Source organism: Temnothorax curvispinosus, unplaced genomic scaffold, assembly GCF_003070985.1.
Source record: "Temnothorax curvispinosus isolate PA1 unplaced genomic scaffold, ASM307098v1 QBEX01010161.1, whole genome shotgun sequence".
Taxonomy (NCBI): Eukaryota; Metazoa; Arthropoda; class Insecta; order Hymenoptera; family Formicidae; genus Temnothorax; species Temnothorax curvispinosus.
In genome coordinates this window covers 180-10,917 of record NW_020219941.1, presented here as the reverse complement: position 1 = coordinate 10,917, position 10,738 = coordinate 180, and the positions used below count along the sequence as shown (strand labels likewise).

Sequence of the window (10,738 nt, the reverse complement as noted above, 5' to 3'; positions counted from 1 at the left end):
TTCATAGTTCTTTGCATGCTCTGACGAGGTTTTGTCTTCAACTCGTATCTAACGCCATGTGAATTCGACTTATTCATAGCCACCTTTTATCTGAGTAGATAATATCCCGGCTTATCTCGGACACCAGACACGGATATCCGTTTACTTTCATTCCCCGGCATTCTTGTGTGACATATTTAACACAGATCTTCTTCTTTTTTTTTTCCTTAAGACTTCTAACCACCAGGGTCACCACGGTTTAAAGGGCATTTAACACAGATAAAGTTGCTTCGGCAAGGTTGTATCCTAGTTCAGCAGTGTCATTAATAGTTGACGCAAGCATAGATTATGAGCTGTGCAACGTGCAGACGATAACGATATGATTAAATTAAAGTGAGACGAATAAAATGTACATCCTAACGATTAGCAACAGTAAAGTAACGATAGTTAATTCAATTACTTACGCTAAATTTCGATCCTAAAGCTTAGTGTCTATCTGGGAGTAATTCTCGTAGAATTGAAGATAGTAATAATATAAGAATAAGAAAGTGACTTTTCTATGATACGTTGTAGTCATATTGATTAATCAAAATATGACTATCGAAAGCGATTGACGGTATTTCTCTCAAATGGACACTAGCCATTAAATCATGTTGGAAGTCATATAAATATAACGCGCGTGCTCTACATAACACTCCTCGACTACTTCCATTACATACAGCTGTCTTTATGTACGAAGGATTATGTTCGTTCTTATCTACTATGCTGTTCAGCCGAAGTGTACACACGAGTTGGTGTTGTTCCATCGGTTTTCAAGAATACTTCAAGATTACTTTAAAATGATCCTAGTGAAATCTTTAGACTGGTTAAAAGTGCGTTATATAAAAGATAGCGTTATTTCTCGACATTATTATTTTTTTTTGACGTCATAATTCAATAGGATATGACATGACGTGATTCACGATCCTAAAGATAGTACAATCATTGTCAACCGATATTCACTTTTTATGCCAATCACTTCAGCATGATTAGAAGTCTAAAATTTACAGAATTTACAGAGCGGAGTTTCACTCCTCGCGAAATGAAAGCTATACATACATGCAACAAGATAACAGTCTCGCAAATAGCGATTTATATAATTCATGTTTTCTCCAGGTCATTTTTGTCTCTTTGTCCCATCTTTTCTTTTTCATACAAACGCTAGGGAAAGTTCGTTCCCTAAAAAAATAAGCGTAATATGCTACATAAATTTCATTGAGTGTTTATGTGATTATTAAATCGAAAAGCGCTATTATATCCCAGTAATACAACTAAAACATATTTAGTTAGTTAATTTGAGAGAAGTCGAAATTCCCTCCATGATCTTACCAAGCATAATTTTTACAAAGAAAGAACTCGTTTAGTTTACTTTCAAACCTACTTCGACCGCAAACGACTTTCCTACCCAAACGTGCAAAACATCCTTAATCTGATTTATAAACTGCATTAAAAGCACCTCTCATAAAAACTTACTCTACAAGTTCATAAAGTTAATCGAAAATTCGCTTTTTCTGTATAGATGTAAATAAAACATCCAGTGCCACGTATAAAAGCTGTCGTATAAACTTAAGATAAAGAAAAAAAGAAAAGAAAAGAAAGTGAAGAACAGAAAAGAGAAAAGAAGGAAAGGAAAAGGGGTCGACAAAAGGTACGCAAGAAAATTGATTGGTTGGATTGCCCTAACTGTTAAATAGTCCATGAATTTGTGACGCAACGTGCTGCGATCCCGGCTGCCTGACGAAGCTCTTCACACTTCACGGAGTCGCAATTATATACAGTCGTTTCTTCACCGAGGTAACACCGAGATGGATGATGGTTCAATTCGACACGAGAAAAAAATTATGCGAAGTACATAACTCGTTTCGTGTCGGCGTGAACTGTGATCGCCCGTGCCATTGCACCCGGTGTTCTATCCTCACTGCAGCCCGACTGATGAGATCCTTCTCCGCTATAAAATTACAATTAAATCGTGATGAGATATAATTAGCCATCGCGCGACTGCTTTATCGCGACGATACTACAAAAAAAGTTGATGTAACCCACCTATCGTGCTCTTTCTCGACCAGATGATATCTAGCCCGGAACGCTACGAGATGAGCGTAATACGCCGGGGCCGGTATACTAACGGATCTCGTGCATCTGACGTAGGTGTGACATAATTGGTACGTGAGACACTGCAACTCGTCGCTTTCGAAGTGATTATCATCCCAAAGAACGTGATAATGCGACGGTCTCGATGTACCCTAAAAAAAATAGATGTACTTAGAACACCATAAACATCGGACAATGGAAGTACGTTCTCATAGAGAATCATATTTATTAAATTTACCTGAATACCCTGGTGACTGCAGAGGTAAAAGTCGAATTCCGTCGGATGAGTTATGCATACGTCGACAGTCGTACCCGCCGGAATATTTCCACTTTTACCACTTTGCTCCTTTTTGTCCGCGCAGAACAGACGCGTGTGATGTCTCTTCTGCACCACGATAAACGTTATGCCAGGTCTATAATCGATCTCGAGCTTGAGACAGGCCTCACGAATAGCAGTCAATTCGTGTTGCAAAACGGTAAGGAACTGGCCTTCGGAGACGCCGTCGCGATACAGAATTATTCTATGCGGCTTATATCCGCCTGTGCTCTTGTAAAACATTATAAGCAATTCCCTTGAAGGAAAAAAAGATCGTTAGATAATGATTAGAGCAAGATAGAATAAAGAGCAAACAGAACAAATTATGAAAAAATTTCTCTAAAATAAATGCGACAATATTTTCCAGTAATATAATTTTCTTAATGTATATATATAATTAATAAGTGATATTAAGAAACTGATTATTAATAACTTAAAATAATTATTAAATTTATAACAAAAATTCATCAATAAAAAGAATTTTGATGTCACATTTATTCGAATATTAACTAATCTGTTTTACTCTAGATTTGAGCATGATTTAAAGATTTATCCAACTTTTGTTGTGTAGTGGTGTGTAAAATTCCATACATAAAATCAGATATCTCACCTAACCATCGAACTGAGTTCCTGAATAATCTCTTGTCTATGTTGCTGAACCCTAACAGTCGCTGCATATCGAGATGGATGGGCATCCATGCTGCCTACTACAGCAGCTATGCTAGGTTTCTTGTTGTCTCCCGCCGGGGGGTGAGTCACATCAGCTCCCAGAAATATAACCGGCTCGTTAAACACTTTTGGTCTTATGCTAGGTACTAGAATGCTATTGATGCCTCCTAATTTGACATTTATTTTAAGACAGAGATTGGATAGTGTTTGCGGTGATGTCTTATTGACGTTTTTCGCTTGTACACACTGAGTTGCCATGCCCAATAATGTGTCTCCTACTCTTTTCACTTCAGCTAAAAAAGAAAAAAAGGCAATATTATTTATCTCAATTTATAAAAATTACAAATAATTATCTCAGAGCGACCCATAAATCAAAGACGTAATTCAGTTCTTTGATCTATATTCCTATCTGTATGTACATTTATGAATATAGTTACCATATACAGGAGTTTTGCCTGGTAAAACAACACAAACTAGCTGCAACTGCGAGAAAGTCGACTTCAAGTATCGAAACATGGGTTCGACTTGATCTGGTCCAGTAGCATATTTACAAAAACATGGCTGCCCAATGATGGGCATACCAGCATCATTACTAATTTTCTGTAGTTGCGTTGTGAATGAACGTAACGCATCTTCTCGTACTGTTCTCTGGGGTGCGAAACAAGCAATTGCCCACACTCTAATTTCCACTCCAGTGAAGAACTGCTTGCCACGCATATCCCACACGCCTTGATTAGGCATCGCCTGCTGCTTCGTCTTTAGAAAGAGATACACGTTATTGAGTGTTTAAACAATATGTTTAAATAATACAAAATTATACAAAATTATCGCGGTAGATGCATCAGTATTTCCATACACAAATATACTTCTCTATTTCGTTCATTTTATTTAATACAATTTATTTAATATTATGTAACAGAAATAAACAATTCTAAATCCAGTAAAAAAAAATATATATATATATAAATAACATATATATGTTCGTTATATCTTTTCTACTAGATATATATATAAAATAAAAAATTATCACACCACTTAGTGCAAATACTGATAGCATCCGACTTTTGCAAGTGATATCGGACTGCAAATGTAACATTAGTTACATTTGTAAACCGTAAGCTACAATTACTGTATAAACAAAAACGATACTCGTTATATTTATCATTTGCAATTTATCACGATGACAATTTGAATATTCGTTACACCAACAGCCCAGATATCAAATCAACCAGGTCTAGAACCCATGCATTCATTTGACAACTTTTGGCCACATGTGTAGAGATATATATCAAATGTGATCTTATTAACTAAATACATACATTGACAATATTATCATCGCAATATAAATTAAATTATAAAGTACAAGTATCGTGAATGTATCATATATATGAGACGTAAAACAGATTAAATAAATCAAAATCAATAATAACTAGCATAAATGTATCCTATCCTTCGTAGCTAATAATTTTACTTTATACATTACATGTAGAGAAATCTAAGAACCAATAAATAATGTAGTAATCAAAAATTTAACGCTACAAAAATTTAGGCCTGCTAAAAATAATCAAAATTATCAGCCTCTGCAAATGTGTGATTCGACTAGACCTGACTGATTCTGTTGGAAGTTTCTCACCTGTCCACTGAGGGAACTTACGCGCCCTCCATACTGCAGTTTGGGCGGAGGTAGTACACGACCCCTGACTTCCATCATACTATTCGATATAGTCAATCCGAATTCTTGTACATAAGAATCATTGTTAAAGTCAGCCCTTCTAACTAGATTGTTAATTTCCCGTTCGCGATCTGGTGCGGAACGCGCTGTTGCTTTGATCATAGTCGAGGTCTGCATGTCTGTTAGCTTTTTAATGCAGCGTTGTCCGGCGACAATATTGCAAACCTAATGTCAAATAAATTACATTATTTTTCTTCAATGAAATACGATACACTGTAAGCTAAATCCGAAATTTTTGTGTATATACCTCGAGCGGCAAATACGTGTGTTTATGTTCTTGGCCGACTTGCAAGCAAGGAAGATGTGGGTGGCGCAGCTTCATTTTGTACTTATCTAAGAAATATTTGGCAACTGTACACTCAACTGTCTGTCCATTTTCCAGTTGCAATGGAAATCTGTAATTAAATTAGTAACAACAATATATTTCCCTATGTTTCACATTTTGTTATATTACATAATTTCAATATACGCTTACGATTGCATTTGAGCTGGTTTGCGTGTAACATTGCACACTCGATACTTTCGCTTCATAGCTCCGCAGTGAGTTATTTCAATCTTGAGACCCTTGATTTCTTTGGTAAATTTCACTCTCTGAGAATCCGTGAGCGGTTTTCTCTGTTCATTGATATCTCGGATATCCAGCACTTCACACATGAACTCTATAACTGGCTGCGCTTTGTAGAAGGCAGTGGCAGAGACTGGAATAAGAAATAAAGGCCAGATGAGTGAGGAGGTCATAATCAAGCGCAATACCAGGGTGTATAGCGAAGTCGAGCGGTAAAAGTCCCTGACTTTTCCAGGTTTTCCAGGCTAAAAATCTCAATTTTCCATGACCATTTTCTAACAAATATCTATGTTCACGAGGGCATTAATCCATAATTTGAAAGTTAATAGAAAAGTGACTTTTCGGTGAAATACAGATAAAATAAATTATAATACTCCAGAACGGAAGAAAACATTGTTTTATTGACGAAAAGTGTTAATTCTCAGAATTACAACACATTAAATCATCAAATTATCAAAATAAACTTTAATATTAGTGTTTTTTAAAACTTAGCTATAATTTGTTTAAAATAATTTTTATATAAACATAACTCGTTTAAAAATTTTATGATTAACACTTAAAATAATAGTATATTCTTCAGTCGAAAAATGACTCGTATCATATCAAGTACCAATTCAACTAGTAGTAGTATATGTCAACTGGCGGACTAGTGAAGAAAATCATATCTCATGTAAATTACATAATGAGATTAGACATGAGATTAGAGAGGCTTAACATAATAGAGAGAGTAATATTTTTCATTATCACAAAACATCTGATAAATTAATGTATCCTTACTTTACTTTAATTAATAATGACTACTTTACTACATTCCTAGGTAGCAAGACATGTCATTTTGACGTCAAATGTGTTTGATTCTTGCAGTTTCTTTAACTGCATCGTCAAGGATCTGTCTCTTTTTGAGACATTGCTTATTTACGGAAAAACCTCGTTCTACGGCAGCGTTTCCGTGAGAAAGAATCATAACGCTTTTCATGAAACTCGACAAATTTTCGTAATCTTTCTTACCGCAACTCGTGATAAGATCGACCCAGAAATGATCCAAACGAATCTCCGATCGCTTGAAAGTTTTAAACTTCTCTTGAACGACGGGGATACTAATGAGATGTCTGTATTCGCGATCAATTTTATCAGCCGTTATTCCCGATATAAAATTATTTTCCACATAAATCTGTAATGCGGAAGACAACCGCTTATAACCGATTTCTCCTCGACTAGCTATGGCCGGATCCATGCAAGAAACGGCTTTTGTTAGAGGGAATTTGAGAGGAAATAATTTTTTGCGAGATAAAAAAAGACAGAAAATGTCATTTTTTAAGAATTTAACGAAATTCCAGAAAAGTCACAAAATTCCATGACTTTTCCATGACTTTTCCAGGAGCCCGCAAATTCCCTGACATTTCCAGGTTTTCCAGGTTTCCATAACCGCTATACACCCTGAATACGAGTCGATGATTTTTCTTTCGCTTACCGTCGATATTCAACATCATTTTCCATTGCGACGGTCTCACCGATTGATGGAATCCAAACCACACTTCTCTGCCTCCGCCTAACGGATGGTAATATCCTTCTGGCGTACTAAAGAACGATCTACCTACTGGAGTGTATGTCATAGATGGTAAATGCCTCATTACAACATCTAAAGCGAGAACAGCGTCATATGGAATTTGTCTAGTCCGTCCCTCTAAAGCCTCTTCTAAAGCAAATAGCGAAACCTGCGCCAACCACTTTATGACCACTCGGAAAACTCTGTCTTTTCCCTCACCAGGCAGTGTAACCTACAAAAACGATTATAAACATAAATTATAATTATGATTATCGTACATACATTTTAGATTTCTCGAAAATAATACTTATGAGAGGTAATAACTTACCTCTAATTCTACTTTATCATGCCCGATAGGCAAGGGGTCCCTTGTGTACAAGTTATTTCTGCCGTCAAACACAGGCTTACGAGATTGAAATATTTTAGTATATGCATGAACCATCGTTTCTACAATTTCCCTATTAACTTTCCGAGGACATTTATCAGGTTGTATGCTAATGTCATAGTGATGTACATAGCCACGGGGCATACTAATTTGAAAATGATTAGCTCGCAAACCGATCGGTCTACCTTCTCGTCCTATGTTTGGTCTTCGAGGGCACGTAAACACTGCAAAGAATATTCATTGTTTGTCACAAAATTAACTTTTCATCAATTTTTTTTATCCATATCAGAGTTAGGATTAAATATACTTACTTGGCAGTTCTGTAGGTTGAGGAGGAGTGTGTGCCTGTTGTGCGGGAACAAGCCCCATATTGCTAGGAGCCGCGACACTACTCGCCGCTACTCCTGCTGTCCCAACAGAACCGCCACTAGTTGAGGGTCCAGGTGGGGGGGCTGCAGAAATAAAATTAAGTAAATTCTCAAGAGATCAGTATCGATTTTATATTATTTTGTTTCTACATGAAATTAGAAATAACATTACACACTTGCACTCTTCATTCTTTACTTCCGTTTATGTGCCCTCAATTTATTATCAGAATATATAGCAACAAATTTTCACGTGCAATTATATTGTTTGCAATGTATTGTATCAAACAATTATTCAATGAACTGAGAATATTAACGCTTAAGGAGAAACTTTAAGTCAAAGTTAACAGATTACGGTATCTTCCATTTCTTTTTTTACAACAGTGATTGTAACAAATGCAGAAAAACATCTCTGAACATATTTAACTTATACGATATACTTTCAATAACATCACTTTGCTATCTTAAACAAATGATATGTTCCAACATTCGTAAAGATGTCACATATATAAATATAATTTGCCATTATGCATTCCAATATCATAACAGAATACACATAACAGAAATAAACAATCAAAATTAAATACCAAATTATATGTCTCAATATTTAAGTCCATACTAATATTTCTATTGTTGCATTTATGTTACATATTTTATTATATTATTTACATTCAAACGCTTTGTTGCTATAATATCCAATATTTATATGCTCAATGATTTATTCAAATATTAAAATCTTTCTGCTAAAATATAGCTTTCAATGTCTGATAAAAAAACTTGCATTATATCTAAACGAGAAAGTCTTCAAATCTGTCAAAAATCACAATACTTATATAAGATTTTACGAAAATAGTATTTCATTAAAGAAATTCATGCTTTATAGAAATGTGCCAACAAATATTTTTATAAAAACATTCTTTTTTTGACTCATTATATAATGTAAATGAATTCTTTCATAATAATTATTCTTATAATATATTGATGTAATAATTTTAAAACATTCCAAGTTAACAATGTGCTTATGGCTGACAACTTTATTGTTTAAATTAAGATAAGATTGAAGTAGGCAAGCTAAGAACACTTTCATTTGTTATTTGACAAGTTTTTCAATGTGTCGATTGGCTAAGAAAGAATATACTAGTCTTCGAGCCTCTAGAAATTCTCTATCCTGCAGCCAATCAACACGTTTGACAAAATTTGTCATATGACAAATGAAAATATCCTTTAAGCTATTTGTCGTATGATGATTTTTCAAATGTACTGATTGGCTATCGGCGTAAGAACAGTTTTCAAGTCTCTAAAAATTTTATCCGTCCATTCAACATAAAGAATCACCCATCTCGACTTTGTCGACTAGTGACTCCGACGACTTACGTCGACCAATTTTCCATTTCGACAAGTGAAATGGTGTTCTAACGATATGCTCATAGAGGCAGCTGTGCATTTGAAAAATAAAACTGGTGTCTAAAATGTCTATCGCTGATTGACGTAAGTCGATCAGGGTCACTAGAGACTTGTAACAATTATACACTGTTATCGTAATGTAACAAATTGTCTCCTGGATCAGTTGACAATTGTTTAAGTATGTGTACTATACATTCTGCTAATTCCCCGACGCTTAACAAATTCTTTCCAGCCATGCTTCTAGCTGGGGACAGTCCTCTAGTAATGTGACTCATGTCGGAAACATGTGACACACACAGCTGGCTCGCCTAAACTCTGGGACAAATTATCCACCTGCAACGTAGATCTCGGACGCGGATCCAACTAAAAAGAATCATCAATTTTCTAATGGAGCACGAAAAGGTCAGTGGGTGTCTTCCCTATATTCCCTATCACCGTTCGGCTCTGTAAACGCGTAAACGCCTAAACGCCCGAGAGAGGCCCTTTGTTTGCACAGCAGATAAGACCGTAATCTAAAGAGAGAGAGACGCTAGAGTCAGGATTAGCTAACGCGTGGTGACCGTCGGAGTCGCGGGTGAGTGACGACACGCGTGCCTGTTGAACGGAGGTTCATCCGAGGTCATTCGGCGTGTCTTCGCTCACGGGCGCGTCGCGCGACGTTTTTCACGCGACGTTTCCGGAACCCGGGGGGGGACCACCGATCGGAGAGGAGCCACGACGAGCGCGTCCGGGGTTCGCAGGCGAGCGAGACGACGACGACGACGAGCGAGCGAGCGCGGAGCGTGCGTGCGTGCGTGCGTGCGTGCGTGCGTGCGCGCCACGAGCGGACGGGAGCGAGAGAGAGAGAGAGCCCGCCGAGCCTTCGTTCCTCTTCGGTCGAGGGGAACATCCGCGGGGATGGTTTCGGAGCGTGTTTACGGGGTTTTCCGCGGACCCCCGCGGGGGTCCGACGGCGCGGTGGCACTCACGTTGTCCTGCGGGGTACATTCTCGCTGCCGCCGATTGTAAAAGACCAGATAACCACTAATAAATAAGTAAAAAAATTCAACACAAGACCCCACTGGCCACACCACACGCTTCCCCACAACACACACTGCGCGAACGACACCACCAAACGAGCCCAGTCCCTCCGCAATGGCGTCCGCTAGCGCGGCCGCCATTGGCCGCGCCGCGGCCAATCGCCGCGCGACGAACGACCCTCGCGCTCGGCCGTCCGCGGCGCTTCGCGCGCAACGCACGTTACCTGCGCGCGCGGCATCCGCGAATACGTTCGAATTTACTTAGCCCAACGAGTCTCTCGGAAAATTATCGTTCGATTATCCGGCAACTTCCGTTAATTGATATACACGTGGAAGTTCTCGACGTTGAATTTTTTTTTAAATGAAAAAAAAATCGGACACCTGTCGATATTGATAATGCCAATGACGACTTTTCTATAGTCATCTCCGATGATTGTTCGATTAACGAGACTAACGGATAAAAATAGCGATGAGCTACCAACCCGGAAGATTCAATCGACGCGTCATTGATCTCCTTATCATTCCTCATCTACGCTGTTAACAAGATATCGCTATATATTTGTTAATCTTGTAATTTGGCACGTGTCGTGAAAAGACGAGTAACGAACTACGATTAAATTAATCGGCG

General features: G+C 37.7%; 1 protein-coding gene across 2 annotated transcripts; it reads right to left on the bottom strand.

Annotated features, from left to right (window-relative positions):
* Window positions 1–205: 205 nt before the first annotated feature.
* Window positions 206–10,185, bottom strand: LOC112459835 (protein argonaute-2-like). 2 transcript variants are annotated; one of them, XM_025024176.1, is made up of 13 exons: window positions 10,060–10,180; window positions 9,285–9,454; window positions 7,634–7,774; window positions 7,266–7,546; window positions 6,863–7,169; window positions 5,302–5,524; window positions 5,074–5,221; window positions 4,728–4,991; window positions 3,532–3,850; window positions 3,036–3,387; window positions 2,348–2,681; window positions 2,062–2,261; window positions 206–1,966 (listed from the first exon to the last, which is right to left on the bottom strand). In XM_025024176.1, exons 2-13 carry the CDS (start codon window positions 9,364–9,366, stop codon window positions 1,858–1,860), a joined length of 2,760 nt encoding a protein of 919 aa, XP_024879944.1. In that variant the 5' UTR covers window positions 9,367–9,454; window positions 10,060–10,180; the 3' UTR covers window positions 206–1,857. The 2 variants fall into 2 exon arrangements, with proteins under 2 accessions (XP_024879944.1, XP_024879946.1); XM_025024178.1 differs by lacking the exon at window positions 9,285–9,454 and having other exon boundaries at window positions 1,858–1,966; window positions 10,060–10,185.
* Between the last annotated feature and the right edge of the window lie 553 nt (window positions 10,186–10,738).

Coding starts and splice junctions, on each gene's coding strand:
- LOC112459835 (XM_025024176.1), bottom strand. CDS start 9,366: ATGAGTCACATTACTAGAGGACTGTCCCCAGCTAGAAGCATGGCTGGA. Junction 7,775..9,284: donor CGTCGGGGAATTAGCAGAAT/GTATAGTACACA, acceptor TTATTTCTGCAG/CCCCCCCACCTGGACCCTCA. Junction 1,967..2,061: donor GTCGAGAAAGAGCACGATAG/GTGGGTTACATC, acceptor GTAATTTTATAG/CGGAGAAGGATCTCATCAGT.